Raw genomic sequence first — 20279 nt, forward strand, 5'->3', positions numbered from 1 at the left:
CATGGAAGAAACAGTTTTTATTTTCAGATGTCCTCTTTCAATGTGAGTGTTTTGTATGAGAGAGTAAGTGCTGTTTATTACAGAGTGCATTCCAGGATAATGTCACATTCATTCAGATGACAAGGGGGAGGCAATCAAGAGTTTCACTTCTGGGCAGGCATGAGGTCATCAATAGACTGGCCCTTCTCCAGCTTCTTCTCCATCTCAACCAGCAGCTTGACACCATCCACAACCATTTGCACCAGCTCCACCTCAGAGAAGCCCAGGCGGTCTGCGTTGGAGATGTCGAAGGTGCCACCCACAGCTGCGGTGTCCACCCCACCTGGAATATAGACAATGTCAGAAGATGGACTTAACAGCTACAATACTCCTTTCAGAGAAATTCCAGCTTTAATGCTAGAACTATTACCAGTGTTAGTCATTCTACCGCATTAATGTGCTTGTAAGTTACCCTGAGCAATAGCGAACAAACAAAAGTAGATATCTGGTTCTGTGACGGATAAATGTTTTACCGGTTCCACGTTTCTGGAGCCTTAGCCTCTTGAGCACTTCCTCAAATTTGGCATGCTTGCTCATGTTGGGGATCTTGACGTGGACTCCAGCACGTAGCCCTGTGCCCAGGTTGGATGGGCAGGTGAGAACGTAGCCCAAGTGCTCATTCCACATGAATGAAGTGCCCTTATCTTTGAACAGGGTTTCAATCTGAGGAAAAGAGATCGTGTCAAATTTTAACAATGAAAGGAATACAAAACACCATCGATTGATCATTGCCCACATGTTTTTACACTGAGCATTTTTAATAAGGCAACAGCAAATTATCCTTATTTAAATTCTCAAAACCTTGAATGTATTCCTCAGATATTCACTATCACCTTTGTGAGGCCAGTGCAGAAACGGTTGAACACTTCCTTCATGTTGCCACCCTTCTGCATGGAGATGACACGCAGGTGGTCCTCCTCATTGACCCAGACCAGAAAGGTCTTGGTATCATTGTGCCTTGACAGATTAGAATAAATAGATGTTATATGGTCCTCTTACAAGGTCAATGACAATGGCTTATGCCACCACCAGCGTATAAACTGTTATAAACATTTACCCTCTGACTTAGCAGAGATTAAGGTACATCTAGTTAGAGGGCATCTGAGAATTTCCTATCCCTTCCCGCAGTCATTTACTTGAATAAAGTAAGGTTGAGAAGTGAGAAAGTAAGAATGACTGGTGAGTTAGAACAAAACCAAATTCTAATACCTTTGAGGAAACCTAGAAGTGCGGGAATGAAAAACCCTGTCCTCTCACCAGATACCCCTGCCATCAGGCCAGTCCCGGGCCATGCCAGAGGCCAACAGCAGAGGAGACACAGGCTTGTCAAACAGGAAGTGGTCATCAATTAGCTGCTGCTGCTCAGCATCTGTCATGTTCTTCAGGGCATAGTACTTCCCCTTCAGGTCACCGGACAGGGAGTCCAGAGCTGCAGAGGAACAAAATTAGATGTGTCAGATACATTGGCTCTGTACGAGCTTACTGGATGACTGAATGTGCAGTCTTCATTACATGGCTTTCAATCTGGTTGTGTTACAACCAGAAATTACCTCAAGAAAGGATCAATTCAATGTATATAAATATGTCCAGACAGTGATCTCCAGTCTAAAGCAGGGGTATTCAACATTTCCTTGCCCAGGGACCCAGATAATGTTAGCAAAATGTGTTTCCCCCCCACACCTTGTCATCCGGTGAATAATAATGGAAAGGACAAGTATAATCAACATTTTAAAATGAATAGGTTTGGTAGATAGTGTTTCATTATTGTGACATCCCCACATTATAATTGGAAGTAGTGTCAACCAACATTAGCATTACTAACATTACTCCAACTAGGGCTGTGACAACTCTGACATTTTGGGTAATGATTAATTGTCGTGCAAATGACCATAGATATTGTAATAATTGTCATTTTTGTTGAAGTGTTTTGAGCTTGTATGCATCATTTAGCCATACCTAAATGCAGAAGACACATTTCAGTTGTACAACTGACTAGGTATCCCCCTTTCAAATACAACACAGCTTTGGTAACACTCCTTTCTCAAAAACAAAATATTTGACAAATTAGAACTTTTGGAAATGAATTAGGTAAACTATATATCCACACTTCAATATAAAGTTAAACCCCCCCCCTCTCCTAAAATGTATATATTAAGACTATACGATAATTGTGCCAGCTCTACGTCAAACACAGTCACTATTAGCAACTGTTTAAACAAAGGTTTGCCATGTGCAAAAATGTATGTCCAAGTCAAGAAAGCTTACCAGCAGCCAGTATCACTTGCCATGAAAAAAAGCACCTGTGATTACCAGTCAAAGCCTATGTCAGATACTCCATTGAATGCAATTTGCGCAATATTAGGAGTTGAGAAATAAAGTTGATATTAGAAAGATGATTATTCACCTCTTTTCCATTGTAGGTATGTAATTCAAAATGTCTAGTCTTGTTGCTAGTAAAATTCATAAAAACATTGAAAACGTTTTCCCACTTAAAAAAAATACATTTAAATATTTTTTTCACAGATCCCCTGCATTACCTCTGGGGAAAAATAGATAAGTGTACAAATATGTTTTTTTTTAAATAAATACTCCTGGTCTATGAATACCCTTGGTCTGAAGCGATCTTTTGTCAGTAACAGACAAATAAATTCACAGTTCACCACTAGAGGGGACCCTCCACACAGTAATGTTGCAAGAGGGAACTGGCATCATTCTAGGCTGGCATCCACTCAGAGCCCCAGACCCTACTGCAGTACTGGACTGCAAATCTCTGCACCGCTCCACCCCACAGTTCAAACACCATTCTAGTTAATCTGTCTACAATTCTACCATGCATTAAACACACCATCCCAACCCCTCAAGACATTATTTCTACACTTCCCATCTTTGCAATTTATTGGGTAAAAACATTTAGAAAATATGTTCAGTCCATCTTGATACATTTTTTAGGGTGTGTTAAGTACCTTCAACTGACATTTTCTCAACACCCCTTCGCTCTCCACGGCTGCAGTGTGGGGGCAGGCAGAACCCACGGATGCTCCTGCCTGTTCGGACACGGGAGCTAATGACATAGTTGGGGTCCAGGTCATCTCCACCCTGTAAATAAAAAAATAAAAACCAAATTATCCTAGAGTTACCTGTAACTTGACAACACTGGTCTACTTTCCTGCAGGGTACACAGTTGAACATTTGCCTTAGACCACAGTCAACCAGGTACCCATTTAGAGGGCAGTACCTTCAGGTTGTCTGGGTTGAGGTCAGTCTTGTGCTTGTCTGTAGGCTTGTATCCTCCATGTCTGTCCTCAATGATGGGATCCAGCAGCTCCTTGAAGACCTCGTATGTCTCCTCATCTCCAGCCACACATCCCACAGTCATGATGAAGGGATGGCCTGGCGTAAAAACAAACAAACAGGAGAGTCAATTAGGAGACAAATTGTAGAGCATGACAAACATTAACCTCAAATAATAGTTAGCATTTCATCAGACTCCAAAGGTGGAGTCGACAGACTCAGGATGGGTTCGTTTTACCAGGATTATCAATCCCCGTCTGAATGACACCATCTATGGTGAAGCCGTTGGGGGTGGCACGGTCTCGGAGTTTGGTGTACATGTCCTGGGTTAAGACCTTGGCCATGTGGTTGTTGTGCTGGCTTAGGTCAGGGAACTCCTCCTCAGGTGACAGCCTCTTGATGGTCAGTTTAGCCATTTTATCATTGCTGAACAATAACAAACACATTCTACAGGGTAAGCCACCTGCTATGCTTAAATGCATTTGGACTATCTACTCAGCGCCTCAGCTCCCCTCAAAGAGGGTTGGGCTATACCATTTTAGTTCATATGGAGTCACCAGATTATCACTTATTGCAGTGACAATCTATGATGGTTTCCGTATTGATATGTTCTTATGGTATGCTAGACCAACAAGCATTATTCCCAGCAGAATTTGAAAGGCTATCTGAAACTAATCATTGAACCATTGTGCTTTGGGCATTTGGTATGGATGCAGGCCAATGGAATACACGCATCCTTCTCCCTATTGATTACAGACTCGTATAGAGTTATATAATCCATCAACAAGGTCACTGTGCAGAACAAAAGGGTATGAGCGCCTCCCTAGATGTGATACTGGATCAGAGATGGAAACTCGAGTCTGAGTCAGACTAGAGTCGCAAAGAAAATGACTTGCGACTTGACTTAGACTCATGATCAATTGACTCGAGACTTGACCTCTAGATGAGCGACTCGTGAACAATGCAAGTCAGTACTGGGATAAGTTTGTTGTGCATTCTGTCAGATAACATGGAACAGGCGGCATTGTAACAGAAAGTAGTTTGATACAGAGGGCTGACAAGTGTCCTAGAACATCTGCGTTCCGCAAAAAATATGCAGACAAGGACATATATATTTCAATGGGAGGATAGTACTCATATTTGCACTTTGTCCTTTTGATTGAGCGGACATTGTGTATGCTATTGCTATGTTGATAGATAAACGATAGGAACAAGCAAACGTTAAGCTTAAGTAAAGCTTGTTAAAACAAGCGAAAGTGAACTAGCGTGTATCATAGTATGTGAAATCATGTCATTTAAATAATATGCTGTAAATTATATAATTATGACAGTGTTTGGCAACTAACTTTAAATGTATGAAATTGTTCCCAAAAAAATTATGTAGGAAATAATTTACTTCAAATAATTTACAAGGTTTATAGACCTAACCCACAGCAGGCAGAAAGCCATTGCCAAAAGGGACTTGACCTCTACCTCAAAACCTTCTGAACATCTCTGTACTGGACGCCCTCACTAAACGCACTTTTAAGAGGCAGAACACATGGCTTAATGGTTGAACGCTGCATGGGTCTTTACCTGGGTTATCAATACCGGTTTGAATGACATCATCCAATGTAAATCCACTGGGCGTTTGTTTGCTCCTTAGACGCTCGTAGATGGCAGGAGTCAAGATCTTGGCCATATGATTATTGTGCTGGCTGAGATCTGGGTACTCCTCACTAGAAGCGTACTTCAGCTTTAGCACGTTGTGGGTGTTTCCGAAAGGCATGGCTGATCCCTGGACGCAACACGGAGTGGAGGAAAAACTGGTGAATGTGAGCTTGAAAATAGTACAACATAACTGTCAAATACTTGGTTTTTATTATGTGACTGCATGGATCAATATGCGCATTGTGCAGTAAACGAATGCACTGAACGACAGTCAGACGATTATATAGGCTAGAGGAAAATGTCGACAGAAAGTTGATAAAATTAAAAATATCCCTTTACTCTAGAGGCGGAGTAATGGAATGCAAGTCAAATGCTAAAGATTGCGCAGCAGTGTCATTCCAATCCAAGTAACTATTTCATAGATTTCTAGTCTAGAGTGGTATTTTGCTTGTTAAATCCAAGTCGCTCAGAACAATAAAGTAGGGTAGGTAGTAACAGGTGCGGCACACTAGACTAGAGCAAGATTATCAACATAACGAGGTCTCCTGCTCGATCACGGCTACAGATATAAACTTTTTGCGTTGTCAATTATCGATATTTCCCCGAAATATGTAAAATATATTAATGATATCCTTTTAAATCTAGCCTCTGCTAAAAATGTTTAAAAGTATTTGCTAATGAGTCACTAATGTGCTGATTTGGGGTTAAAACGACCGATGCCATTCTGATCATCCTCGAGTGAGTAGAAATAGGGGTCCTACCTGCTGCCGAGGCTGGTCACTACTACTACTAGGGGAAGACACAAAGATCCCTATTTTTCAGACCGTGACGCGCAATCACCAACGTTATTTGGTTCTCTAGTAGAAGAAAATGGTCTTGGAGATGGTGCTTTATAGTAGGCGAACTCGGCTCCCATTGGTCAGTGTTTGTATTCCATTCATTCTATTGGTCGAACACTAGGCTATACTCCGAGTTGATATTGAGGTAAAAATAAGGAATTCCCCTCGACTGCGCCAACAAAACAAACGTTCTTTCCAATTGACCCCCAATTTAAAATAGGCAATTTCGTAGTCTATTTATAGTTATACATAAATAACAAAACATTCCGAAATGCTGCTGTGTTATTCAATGTACAGGCTATTCTGTGTGGAGGACTGGGAAATGTTGGGATCAGGTGTCCAAGTAGGCTACACATAGCTAGCTATGCATGTTGAAAACGTTGAATCACAGGTAAGACATTTAACTTGTTTAGTTTAGTCCGTTTGTAACTCCTCACTACTTGTAGCTTTATAGTCAGGTTGGTAACTAGCTAGCACTTACTCACATGGCTGCTAGCATTGTCAAGAAAAGGGCATGAGAGAAGCCCTACAATATTACGTTTTTCTAAGTAGTGAGAATTCTAGGGAGCAAGCAATGTTGAAAAGTCATATTTAGACATGTACTTTTCTTGAATGTAGTTTGTAATTGATTAAAACAAGCAAACAAAAAGAAAACTGCATTTGAAAGTTTTGCTGTGAGCCAATTTAGTAACCTAGGTAACCACAGATTGTTTTACCCACAGGTAGGTGGGGCCAGGAAGCTCCATCTAATACCTACTGGTACTATACCGGATTGCAGTTTTTAGATGTTCCTAGAGAGACCTGAAAATAGCTGTGCAGCGACGCTCCCCATCCAACCTGACAGAGCTTGAGGATCTGCAGAGAAGAATGGGAGAAACTCCCCAAATACAGGTGTGCCAAGCTTGTAGCGTCATACCCATGAAGACTCGATGCTGTAATCGCTGCCAAAGTTGCTTCCACAAAGTACTGAGTAAAGGGTCTGAATACTTATGTAAATGTATTATATATCCATTTAATGCTTTCTTAATCTGGCCCTGGCGCTGCCCCTGCTAAAATGGCCTTTTTTCCCCTAGTGGCCTCAATGATTCTGTTTTTACCCAATGTAAAATGATATGAACTGACTAGCTTTGGGACACAACATCGAGAGTCAGTGTATTGGTTGGACTCCCTGAGTGGTGCCAGTCCACTCAATACACAGATGTTGTCCCAAAAGCTATGAACTGACCTTCTTTGGCCCATGTAAATAGACCTAACTAACTGTTATTTGCTCAAACTGTTCCTAGGGATTCATTAACAAATATAGGACTGTCATGTGAAAAATGCTGAAAGTAAATTATGATTCACTTAATTGCTTGTTCTGCCTTTTTACGAAATACTATACGTCATCAACTTTAGCCTGCACAGCTCAGCTGTTGAAGAGCATTTAAAAAGCACCGCGTTTGCGCCTTTTCGCAGATTTATATACCAACTGAACTGCCTCATTCATTGCACGATTCAGTGGATTACTGCGAATGAACCTGAGTCTCGTCTGGTCAGTCTCAGTGGTATCTAACAAATCCATATGTGAGATCTGCAAGAGCATGTGAACAGCAAGTAAATTAGCTAACAAGGCTGAATCATTAACCTTTCGACATATAAATCACTTCGAATATGATATTTACTTCGCTTTTATACAGTAACGTTACTAGAGTTAGTTCCAAGTAGCTACGTTTATGGCGGGTCAAAGTTTGCTAACACGTTCGTTGCCTAACTTTAGCTAATGTTATCTAGCTAGCTAACTAATGAATGGCGTCAGATTGCTCCCCCCATAACATTGAGAAGTTTTGCACAGTGAAGTTGCCGAATAGTGTACTTGGAAAAGCAATATTACATTTGTTGTCGAACCAAGCTAGCTAACGATGAAAAATGCAATTTAGCAACCTAACTAGATTTGTTAATTTCCTAACATGTCTTACATAACTTAATTGAATTAAAACATAAGTTAGTTGAAATCAAATAAAATAATTTAAATACAGTAAGACATTGTTAGTTTGGCAAAAAAAACCTAAGCAAACATTTGTGGGTTACATCTTTTGTCCAATGTGTATGTAATTTTAAAATGAACAAACTGTTTTTCACTTACATTTTCTCCATGGTTGTGGCTTTTTAGGTGGAGGCAGTCAAATAACTGAAGTAAAGTTTCTCCACTGTTCTAATTCGAAAATAAACAGCGGCCGTTTAGATTTAAATGATACTTGTTTTTAAAACAAAATATACAACTCGCACGTGCAAGTATTCTAATGAGTATGAAAATAAACAAACCCATTGGAGGGATTTTGATGTCCAGACCACCTAACTACAGGAGGCAGAACTGATTTTTAGCTAAACACAGCTTTGTCGCCCAATACATTCCACCAAACTTGTATTTTTATGCATTTGTGAAAAGTGTAATGTTTATCATGGGGGAAATGTTCACTAGTTTCTTTTTGATGGTCTTTGTGGTGATAACATCTGGACCTCTTTACCTTGGTTCCCCCTTGTAGACCCCTGTGATAGAAGACATGAGTTTTGTAGAGTATTCAGAGTTTATCCAGGAGGGTGATGTTGCCATCTTCCTGGGTTATGACTCAGTGATGCCAGTCAGGGTGCAGCAGGGTTCCCAAACACAGACACGCTATGGAGTCATTTGCCACTCCAAGGACCTGATAGGCCAGCGCTTTGGCACAATGGTCACCTGGTCTATGTGCTGTGCTGCACCCCACCCCTGAGCTGTGGACCCTCAACCTGCCCCACTGCACCAAGATACTCTACACAACAGACATTGCCAACATTACCATGATGCTGGAGCTCAAGCCTGGCTCTGTGTGAATCCGGTGAGAGGGACAAAACCCGCTGATTTCCAACTTTGTGTAAGCTACTTTATCTGAGGACATGAATCATTTGAAACTTTCCCAAACGTCACCGTTTTCACAGAATAACTGCTTAGCATATGACATACGCATACAGTATGGATTGCATGTTTCATGTCCCTGTAGGAGAGGGTCACAGAGGGAAGACCTGGAGGAGGAATGTGTCATAGACTAGTGGGAAACCACGCACTCAACAACAAAAGGCTAAATGTGATACCAATGATTCTTGTAACAGAGGAGCCAGTTAGTGAAAGCTCTCGAGCTAAGTGGAGGGGACAACATCACACTTGGCTTTTGATGACACATGTCAAGTTGTCATGATTATCTACCTTTGAAGAAAGCCGTTGATCTCTGTTTTCACTGGGACACACCGTGTGGAGTTTTACATCCCTTAGAGTGCCCACAGGTGTCAAATTCTACTTCCAACTTTCTCTCTTGACAAATTCAGTAAAGCGGTCAGTTATGAGAATGATCTGAACTAGACGTGAGATGGAACACCACAGTAGTACCATCTAGAAATCTCCCCCAGTAAGGAGTGTCCACCGGTTGAATTAATTTCAGAAGTAAAGTGATTGTGTGTGGGTGGTTAATGGATGGCTGCTGCAGCCTTGGCCGTGTGTACGTGCCTGGCTAGGAGTATCTGGAGGCAGACGGCTGCTCTTGCTGCAGTGCTTCATCATGCTTAACTGCTGTTCTGTTCCTTCCCAGTCGGGCGGGTTATTGATGGAACATCGGTAAACGTGTGTGCCGACTCAAGATAGCGTATCGATGAACAAACTGTTTGGTCAGCCCCCACTCGCCCTCCCTGGCATAATGGGGAGCTGCAACATGTCCTGCAGTGTTGCAATGAGCCTATCTGCTGATAAGCACTTACTAATATCAGGGGTGACTTATTTTGTCTTGAGTGACTTTGGGAATGAGCAATGTAAATGGGCAGTGATAGGTGATTATCAGTTGGCTGTTCTGAGTGTGTTGTAGGGAGAATTCAGTCACTAGAGGAGTCACCTTGCGGCTAGATTGCACTGAAGTTCAGCAGGCTTGCGCAAGCACAAGGTCTCCTGTTATGTTCTGCTGCTTCTCATTTTTAATTTCTTCCCTCTTTGCTGCCCGTTGACCAGGCTCCATCCTGCTGCCAGGATTACATGCTGACTAGACTGGGAGCGCTGTCGAAAAGCATTAAACATTCATGGCAATTTGGCTAGCTAACTAATTTGTCCTGAGATATAAAAAGAAAGTAACTCTTGAATGATTAGGTGTCCTAAAACTTTTGACCGGTAGTATGTGTGTGATATATGATACTTAATATATATATATTTTTACAGTTGAATATGTAAGTAATGTGCACTCCATGCTTAGGCCTTCACATGTACCCTGAGGGAATGTTCCTGCTTGATTTTACCAAGGAAGGTGACTGGATGTTTTAGATACTTGCGATTTGAAGCTATCCCCATTAGTGCTTAAGGATTGTCATAGTAGAACATCACACACACTGGAGCAGGGTTGGAGCAGAGTTGTGAATGAAATTGGGGAGTAAACTACAAAGCCTGGGAAATGGCTTACCATGCAGTAATACTACCCACACACAGCATCAGATTACATGCAGTAAGTAGTTACCAGGCACTTGTCTGTGCCCCTGGCTCTGACGTCAGTCATCCGGTCGGTCAAACGACGTGGCGTTCAGCAAGTCAATGTGCCGCTGTGGGGTAAACATTGCACCCATTGTTGCAATGAGAACAAAAGCAGCAGTGATGCAATGTGAGGAGGGGGAGGAGAAAGGGTCACTGTAGCCCATCACCATGTCCCCCTGCACTAACCACATGTCACAAGATCGCTTCAGACGCAATCAGACAACAGAAAGTATTGTGGTCATATAGTATGATGTACAGTCCAATATTTGATTACTATTTTGATGTTTGCACAACTACACAAACTCTCTAACATGTACTGTATATCAGACACGTTGATGGAATATGACATGAAAATGGTATTGATCTGTTTTTGACGTATTTCCCGTTGTGAAAACGTCAGCCATCTATGACACTGCCACTAGTCGCATACCCTCTCTTAACCCATTCCCTGTTTGTTTTGTGGTTGTAGGTACGGGCAGCAGGTCTCTGTCCCACGCCATCCTGCGCCCACGGGCCACCTGCACACGAGTTCCACCAGCAGCATGCTGAGACGGTGGCGGAGGAGTTCAGGGAGCACCGCGTAGGCTACCGTCCGTAACCAGGACATCTGCATGGAGGGTGACATCCCCTCACCCTGGGAGGCTGTCCAACATGCCAAGATTGCCATGAAGAGGCAGGGTAAGACACGAGGGTGTGTGTGGAGAAAGCCAAAACTTGGTCCCAATAACATGACTTTGGCCTGTCCACTCTGAAATCCCAGCAAGCCTTTGTTCCTTGCAGTGCACTCTTCCGTATTGATCTGGGTCAGCAGAGCGCTTATTAAATGTGTCCTTGGCTCGCATGTGTTCCTCCCTGTTTGTTTCTTCCTTGTCACACGGACGCAGAATAAAGTGACTGATTAAAGAGCATGCAGTGTTCTCTGTGGAGACCAGGGCCCATGGTGCAGTGGGGGCAAGCCTGGACAAGTTGGTGGCTTAGTTGGGTGGTCAGTCTCTGTGCGAGCGTGTGTGTTCGTGGGCTGAAGGTGGGACATGGGTAGAATATATCAGGGCTATTATTCACATAACCCTAGCCTAGTACAGTTACTTACTTTGGATCACTGGTTTATAAACTGCTTTGTAAAAGATTGAGTTGATTTTTATAATCCTGAGGCCCATAAACTGATAATCTTATTAAACGGAAGCCTCCATAAGAAATGGAATGTGGCACATGGACTAGCAACAATGCAAAGACTCCAGCACCCTTTCCTACATTTTCTCCTGCAGTAGATGTTTCACTCCTCCCTTTTATGGTTTCACTTCTGCATATTCCTCTTTAGCTATCCGACTCCCCGTTACACACACACACGCGCGCACACTGCCAGATATCTGGATATAGAATCAGTCCCATGACCATACAGGGTTATGTGCTGTAGGGAGAGGTTGCATGAGTCTCCTTTAGGCAAGGCACAATTTATTTCCCTCTGTTCCAGTCTTAGAGACTTGAGTCCCGCCAGTAGCCTGACAGGTAGGAGCGTTGGGCCTGTAACCGAAAGGTTGCTAGATCGAATCCCCGAGCTGACAAGGTAAAAATATGTCGTTCTGCCGATGAGCAAAGGCAGTTAACCCATTGTTCCCCGGGTGCCATTGATGTCGATTAAAGGGTTGGGTTAAATGCGGAAGACACATTTCAGTTGAATGCATTCAGTTGTATAACTGACTAAGTATCCCCCTTTCCCCATCTCACTCTCATTCACTCTAGAGGACTGAACACTATGGAGCTGTGTCTCTGTGCTTCAGCCGAGGGTATCCAGCAGTTGACCAGTCAATTATACTGCCCCTGTGACCTTCACATGCTCCTGCACAGAGCTTGTATAACCACTAATAATAAACGTGTGTTTTCCTTCCCCTGCTTTAAATTTGATCATGCTATCTGAGAACCAGGGTAAGGGGCAGAATGTGGAGAATTTCTTATTTTTTCCCCCACTAATTCTTTTAAAAAATTTGCCAGTGGCCTTCCCCTTTTATTTAGAGAAGCTGTGCTCCGAAGACCCTGTATCCTGGCACAGACCAAACCCCCCGCTCCTTCCAGGAGACGTGGGGCCAATGGGGGAGTCTTTAGAGCTGTCTAGCAGGGGAAATGCTGCTCTTATTTGTCAATGGAACGTCCGCTATCTAAGAGATCCCACATTTTCCAAGATTAGAAAGATTGTTTTTTTGTGAGTGCTTGTCTAAAATCTGACTTTTCTTCTACTTTGGTGTGTGTGTGTTTGGTACTTACTAGTACATGTCTGCTTGTGTTGCTTGTTGGACTTGTAAGGCTAAAAAGCCACCTCACTATTCCTACACTGTTAAATCTACAATCAAGTCTTCTCACAGTGAGACCTGGGCTTCTGTAATAGGTGTGTGATTTAGGCTGCATGCTTTACTCAGTCTCTCCAGGTTAATGAAGGTATCTTGGCAAGCTGCTCTCATCCCCTGCCGTGGGGCTTGTATTTAGAGGGAAATCCTTTGCAGTTTGCACACATTCTTGGATGTTAGTTAATGATGTGTGTAGGCTTTCTCTGGATGCATTATCTCAGTGGAAACGCATGCATAGTCTTGTGCGTTTGATTCTACTCATGTATTCGTACACACGTTCTGCCTCGGCTCTTTCAGTTCTGTGAAGTTCAACACTGGTCCTGTCACTGATTCCTTGTCACCATAGAAACACAAACACACACACACACACATTCTTCTCCCTGGAGCCTGAGTGTTGCACATCCAGGTTTTGGCCAGAGGAGGAGGTGATCCTGGGTTAAGTGGATCTGCTGTGATCCTAGTAAACTAAACTCATGAGCAGTGGTGGAAAAAGTACCTACTTGTCATACTTGAGTAAAAGTAAATATACCTTAACAGAAAATTACTCAAGTAAAAGTCACCCAGTAAAATTCTACTTGAATAAAAGTATTTGGTTTAAAATATACTTAATATCAAAAGTAAATAGAATTGCTAAAATGTACTTAAGTATAAATCATGTCAAATTCCTTATTAAGCAAACCAGATGGTACCGTTTTTTACATTTACTGAAAGATAGGTTCACAATGAGACATCCTTTACAAACAAAGCATGTCGGTTTAGTGAGTCTGCCAGATCAGAGGCAGGAGGGGGATGACCAGGTGTGTGAATTTGACTTTTTTTTTCTGTCCTGCTAAGCATTCAAATTGTAACGAGTGCTTTTGGGGGTCAATGAAAATGTAGAGTAAAAAGTACAATATTTTGTTAAGGAATGTCGTGAAGTAAAAGTAGTCAAAAATAAGTTGTAAAGTACAGATTACCCCCCCCCTGTAATCTGTAAAGTACAGATTACTTAAGTACTTTACACCACTGCTCATGAGTGGCAGACCTGTCCCTCTCTCTCCCACTGCACTTGTTCTGCTCCAACCCCTTTTACTCCATCTGTCCCTACACAACCCTCTTAACCTGATTTAGACCTGGCCACACAACACAATGTCCCTACTTGAAGATGAGATAATTGGCCCAACCGTGTTTGTGTTACTGACCTCTCTGCCTTTGTCAGTTTCACGGCTGCCTGGCCGCAGATATATTTTGACTAGTTAGTTGTCAAATATCTTGAACAATAGCTTTCACACACTCCCTGGATCAGTGTTGTTGACTGCCTGATCACCACTAGCTCCACCTCTTCTGCTTCTCTCAATCAACCACTGGTCAACAAGGGTCCTCATCATAGCAATTACAATGCTTCTTGAGCAACCAGTGAAAAATTGCCATGTGTTCTTCTGTTACTAAACACTGATGTTATATGTATAGCATTTTAAAATGATTGACTTGCTTTTGTGTTCAACATAACACACAAGAACAATGAAATGTTTATGATTGGGTCAATATCTTGTTAAACTCTTGTGTGCGCAGACTATGTAAACATAAATGGGTCGTTCCATCAATTTGGTGCCTTAAAAATATTAATTTATTTCACCTAATTTTAACATTATTTCAAAAGAGCACATGTTCAATTCCATAAACATGCTTTCCCATCTCGAGGTTAAATTAAAAATAAATATTAAGTGCCTATTAAAGATGCACTTTTCAGAAATCGCGCCGCCATTTCCTGGTTGCTAAAATTCTAATAGTTCACTTAATTTGAGTATGTGACAACAAGCAAGTATAGTGTAGAGAATCATTGTACCGTCTAAACTGCTGTGAAATATTTTCCATAATCAAAATGTTTGTATTTTCAGCTGTTTGTAAAAAAAGCACGGGAAGCATAGATATAATCCACATACAACAGATCTACCACGTCTTAGACCTGCTTTCAATGAGAATCATACACACACTACCGTTCAAAAGTTTGGGGTTACTTAGAAATGACCTTGTTTTTGAAAGAAAAGCCCAAAAGATATTGTACATTTTAAATTAACATAAAATTGTTCAGAGGCCCATTATCAGCAACCATCACGCCTATGTTCCAGTGGCACATTGTGTTAGCTACTCCAAGTTTATCATTTTAAAAGGCTAATTTGATCATTAGAAAACCCTTTGCAATTATGTTAGCACAGCTGAAAACGGTTGTGCTGATTTCAAGAAGCAATAAAACTGGCCTTTAGACTAGTTGAGTATCTGGAGCATCAGCATTTGTGGGTTTGATTACAGGCTCAAAAGGGCTAGAAACAAAGGAACTTTCTTCTGAAACTCGTCAGTCTATTCTTGTTCTGAGAAATTAAGGCTATTCCATGCTAGAAATTGCCAAGAAACTGAAGATCTCATACAACGCTGTGTACTACTCCCTTCACAGAACACTTCAAATTGGCTTTAACCAGCAAGAGGACAAGTACATTAGTGTCTAGTTTGAGAAACATATGCATCAAGTCCAATTGGCAGCTTCATTAAATAGTACCCACAAAACACCAATCTCAACGTCGACAGTGAAGAGGCGACTCTGGGATGCTGGCCTTCTAGGCAGAGTTGCAAAGAAAAATACATATCTCAGACTGGCCAATACAAAGAAAAGATTAAGATGGGCAAAAGAACAGACACTAGACAGAGGAACTCTGCCTAGAAGGCCAGCATCCCGGAATCGCCTCTTCACTGTTGACGCTGAGACTGGTGTTTTGCGGGTACTATTTAATGAAGCTGCCAGTTGAGGACTTGTGAGGCGTCTGTTTTAAGTGACAAAGTAACAGGGTTGTTACTCCTTGGCTGTACTCTCGATACCCCCTCCACTGAACCTACACTGCCTTTCCAGGCCAAACTGTGTTATACTCGACCTGCTCAGTTTTCTACCACAAAACACTAGAAAATGGACAAAAAGAGTAGAACCGTTTTCACCTGCTTTTACTCTATTTGACTATTAGATGTTCAATGTTTCTTCTGGGGGGAAAAACAAGTTTCACCATATTAAAACGAGTTCAGTTGACGTAACAGGGCTGAGGGAAAGATGTAAATAAGTCACTAATCACATGAAATAAAAAATCTTCAGAAATGACTCTCAAAGCAACAAAATAACTAGGGCTTTACAATGATGGAGAGACTTGGAGAAATGTTGGGTTTAACTTCTTATGGCTGCAATCTCGCTACCGGGATTGATATGACAACAGCCAGTGATAGTGCAGGGCGTGAAATTCAAACAACAGAAATCTCATAAAATTCCTCAGACATTCATGTGTCTTATATCATTTTAAAGGTAATCTTGTTGTTAATCCCACCAAAGTGTCCGATTTCAAATATGCTTTTCAGCGAAAGCACTACAAACGATTATGTTAGGTCACCACAAAACCACAATAAGCACAGCCATTTTTCCAGCGAAAGATACCTTTCACAAAAACCAGAAATAGAGAGAAAATTAATCACTAACCTTTGATTATCTTCATCAGATGACACTCATAGGACTTCATGTTACACAATACATGCATGTTTTGTTTGATAAAGTTCATATTTATAACAAAAACTCTGAGTTTACATTGGCACGTTACATTCACTAGTTCCAAAAACATCAAGTGATTTTGCATAGCCACATCGTTTCAACATAAATACTCATCATAAATGTAGATGATAATACAAGTTATACACATGGAATTATAGATATACCTCTCCTTAATGCAACCGCTGTGTCAGATTAAAAAATAAAAAATAAAAAAAACGTTACGGATAAATGACGGAGCTCAGAACAATAGCCAAATTAGCCGCTGTTGGACTCAACAGAAACCAGAAAATACATGATAAATGTTTCCTTACCTTTGATGAACTTCATCAGAATGCAGTCCTAGGAATCCCAGGTCCACAATAAATGCTTGATTTGTTCGATAATGTCCGTTATTTATGTCCAATTAGCTACTTTCAAATTGTTTACCAAACGCCCTAACCAAAGTCTCAAAGCGCGTCCACTATAACGTCACAAAATGTCCAAAAGTTCTGTTACAGTCAGTAGAAACATGTCAAACGATGTACTGAATCAATATTTAGAATGTTGTTAACATACATCTTGAATAACGTTCCAACCGGAGAATTACATTGACTTCAATTGACCGATGGAACTGAGCTCCCTCTCACATGAACGCGCCAGTTCAATGCGTGGGCACCTCATGGAAGTGATTACTCATTCCTGTCTCCTACGGCCCCCCCTACACATTAGTCATCAGACAAAGTTCTATTGACTGTTGACATCTTGTGGAAGCCGTAGGAAGTGAAAACCCATCCATATCTCTCTGTATTTTCAATGAGAGCTTGGTTAAATCCAGACAATATCCAAACAGGAAGTGGAACTTCTCAGGTTTTTGCCTGCCATATGAGTTCTGTTATACTCACAGACATAATTCAAACAGTTTTAGAAACTTCAGAGTGTTTTCTATCCAATACTAATAATAATATGCATATATTAGCAACTATGACATAGGAGCAGGCCGTTTACTCTGTGCACCTCTGTGCACCTTTCATCCAAGCTACTCAATACTGCCCCTGCAGCCATAAGAAGTTATACTATGGGCACCGATGGATAACAAGCAGCAATAGTTCCGGTGCTTGGGTATTTCGTCACTGGTTATTTGGACAAGGCCCTATTTTTCGTAGGTGTATCACGTCTTTAGAATTTTGGGAGGGGACATTCGGCCCATAGGCTGGCCCATAACTTGCAAAGAGCGAGGGTGGAGCTCCTCGTTCTAGCATCTTTGTCTTCTCTTAATAAATGTGGACCCAGAACTTAATCGAACAGCTGACCAATTATGCACGACTTAACTGAGATTACATTGTTGTGGCTGGATGTAAAAAAGAATATATATATATATATATATATATTAATGACTTTGTAAATATACGTTTTTGATTCCAACATTGGAATCCAAGTCAGGAGCCGAGTGTTTCTGCTCTCTAAACCTGTTTTCTGAATCTCTTAAACATAGCTAGAGGATTCTCCATTAGGGATGAATATACCAAACCTAGGACGTTTACATAGAAATCGCCTAGAAGCAAAGTGTGTGAGATTCAGAATAATTGACTCCATCTTGTTTTTGTTTTTTACCCTTATTTACCCTTTGTCTCCATCCTGTAATCCCCCTGTCTCATTGTCTCTCTCCCTCTGCAGGGGGACATGTGTGTGCTCCTCCCCATGTATTGAGCAGGTGCAGAAGACGTACGTGTGAGGCGCTGGCTGATGATGGTTTCGAGGCGATCAGCACTCTGGTGGTTCTGCTGAAGGTGCATGACGTGCGCACCATCATGCTCCCCCTACCAGACTTTGGTACTGACCGGCCCCTGGAGATCCCCACCGACACCCCAGTCCCTAGCAACACCTCTGTTCTCTAAGACAACTATGCCCCCCCAGGGAGATGGCAGGACACACAGGCTACCTCACCTTTGCCACCAAACCCCGGGTGTAGAGGACTGACTGCTGGAGGTTGTAGATACTGTTGGTCTAGGAGGCTATGTCAGGGGAACTCCAAGATCTAAATGCAGTGCTGGTGACTTGGGTCCTAACCTCTGCTCACAGACTGATTTACTGTATTTCCCTTCCTCTCCCCTGCTCAGCTAAAACTCTACATTTCAGTCGACATCCTCTTCGGGAGAGACGTGATTGAGAAATTGCTGCTGTTTTAGTCTTCCGTGGACTTTGATGAATGCGTGCATACACACGTACCCACACATACTCAAACATTGTCACAGAGGGAGGGAAGAGAAAGCTAAATAGGATTTTATTAATAGGCAGCTGATTGCTGAGGGTCTCTACACAGGGCTGTGGAGAGCTGTCTGAGAGATTTGCTCTTAGTCTGTCATGTACAATCACTCTTATCATGCCACCGATATCTTCTTGCATCATTCAGGATTGAAATAATACTACCTTATTTCCAATTGATGGTTATAATCTCCCATTACTACCCAGTTTCTCTCTTCAGTTTGTTTCTAAACATATTTTTATATTTGTTTTGCACTTTGTGTTTGGGAGATGGTGTTTTGTCTCAGCCTCGTTACAGCATCACCCTCTGCAAAATAAACACCTTACTATCCTTCCTACTGCCTTGCTTGTACTGTGATATGTTTTCTTTAACTTAAGGTGTTCTATTATCTTCATTACTGGACAGAGCTGTGGCTCCAGACCAAAAAAGGCAGAAGAATGGCAGCCGTTCATGCTGGGAGGAGGAGGCGCAGATGTGAGCTACTGCCCCCTCTTCCTCTGTGTGAGGGACTGTAAACATTTTACTGTAGAAGAAACAGACCATTACACAAAGGAACACAACCTCTGCCCAATGATTTTCTACATTGTCTGTACTCATCACACATGACCAATGAGTTTGTGTACAGGTCTGCTAATTAAAAATATATATATCAATGGGAGAACCTAGGGTTGAGCACTTTTTATTTATTATTTTCCCCTAACCCTACCACCCCTATCCTAATTGGAGTAAACTAATGGACAACAACACTTAGGCTTCTATTTCCAGCTTATACATACTATATACATTTTACAGACACAGTATATTTTACATTAGTTATCTTTTGTTTTTAGTCCCATCCTTCAGCTACCCTCAACCCCTCCCATCTATCTCTGAAAACCATCCAGTTTTGATTTGTATTTGCCATATGTTTCAACTGTGCTGTGATGTTTCACAAAACTTCTGAACCTTTCTGTTCTCATAGTTTCTACAGATTGTAAATTAAAGATGAACATTTTTGCTAAGAGTATTATTGATCGATTGACTGACTAGGACTTTTCAAATCACCCAGCAGTGCTATTTGCAGAGTTAGCTCCAGGTAAATGTTTCAATTCTTCAGCCATTCCAGAACCTGTAACTAAAAACAACCTACATAAGGACAGTACCAAAACAAATGATCGAATGATTCTGTCTCTTTGCAGCAACATCTGCAGAGCTGGGACGGTTTTGAATCCAGTGTCATTGTGTATCAGTTCATAAACCATGTGCCATGGAATCGGTACATCAAATCTCTTCACAACTATTTTGCAAGCTGTATGGCACAGCTGTATATGTTTTGGTCCTTAAATGAAACTGGTATACTTTTTTATTTATCACAATTCTCTTGAACCAATTTAGGTCTTTAATGCAGGGCTGACAGACAAGTGCCTTACTTTCTCCCCCTTCCACTTGCCTCTTCCATTTTTCCGGTAATGCTCCAATTAATTGGTTGTAGTTTTGGATAGAGCAGACATTTCCATATATTTCCAGTCGTATTTATGATATAATTTTCGAAGATTATAGTTTTTTTTTCTACCTTTTGTTATATATATTTTTTTATCAATTAGTATATTTGAGTTTAACCATAATATTTGTAGCCTTTAGTGAGAGGTCTAATGCTTTAATTTTTTATAATTTCTGCCCTTCAAATTCATATTATATAAATCAGCCTGTTTTTATTTTGTCTGGCTTGCATTTCCAAATAAAATTGAATAATTAACAAGTTGTTAGGTGTAGGCAGGGTCATAAGCAAATGTGTAAACTGGGACATAACTAAAGAATAAATCAG

The 20279-nt window shown here is 41.4% G+C and overlaps 1 protein-coding gene and 1 pseudogene across 3 annotated transcripts; one reads left to right on the plus strand and one right to left on the minus strand.

Annotated features, from left to right (window-relative positions):
- Nucleotides 1-2: 2 nt before the first annotated feature.
- ckba (creatine kinase, brain a) lies at nucleotides 3-7967 on the minus strand. 3 transcript variants are annotated; one of them, XM_071365855.1, is made up of 8 exons: nucleotides 7942-7967; nucleotides 3569-3756; nucleotides 3275-3429; nucleotides 3003-3135; nucleotides 1297-1468; nucleotides 873-996; nucleotides 513-702; nucleotides 3-322 (listed from the first exon to the last, which is right to left on the minus strand). In XM_071365855.1, exons 1-8 carry the CDS (start codon nucleotides 7950-7952, stop codon nucleotides 144-146), a joined length of 1152 nt encoding a protein of 383 aa, XP_071221956.1. In that variant the 5' UTR covers nucleotides 7953-7967; the 3' UTR covers nucleotides 3-143. The 3 variants fall into 3 exon arrangements, with proteins under 3 accessions (XP_071221956.1, XP_071221957.1, XP_071221958.1); XM_071365856.1 differs by lacking the exons at nucleotides 3569-3756; nucleotides 7942-7967 and adding exons at nucleotides 4906-5107; nucleotides 5742-5860; XM_071365857.1 differs by lacking the exon at nucleotides 7942-7967 and adding an exon at nucleotides 4906-5045.
- Nucleotides 7968-8205: 238 nt separating this feature from the next.
- Nucleotides 8206-19476, plus strand: LOC139553048 (tRNA (adenine(58)-N(1))-methyltransferase catalytic subunit TRMT61A-like; annotated as a pseudogene).
- Nucleotides 19477-20279: the final 803 nt, after the last annotated feature.

This window comes from Salvelinus alpinus, chromosome 25 (assembly GCF_045679555.1).
Source record: "Salvelinus alpinus chromosome 25, SLU_Salpinus.1, whole genome shotgun sequence".
Classification (NCBI taxonomy): domain Eukaryota; kingdom Metazoa; phylum Chordata; class Actinopteri; order Salmoniformes; family Salmonidae; genus Salvelinus; species Salvelinus alpinus.

Coding starts and splice junctions, on each gene's coding strand:
- ckba (XM_071365855.1), bottom strand. Junction 997..1,296: donor CCTGATGGCAGGGGTATCTG/GTGAGAGGACAG, acceptor TAATCTGTCAAG/GCACAATGATACCAAGACCT. Junction 703..872: donor TCTGCACTGGCCTCACAAAG/GTGATAGTGAAT, acceptor TCTTTTCCTCAG/ATTGAAACCCTGTTCAAAGA.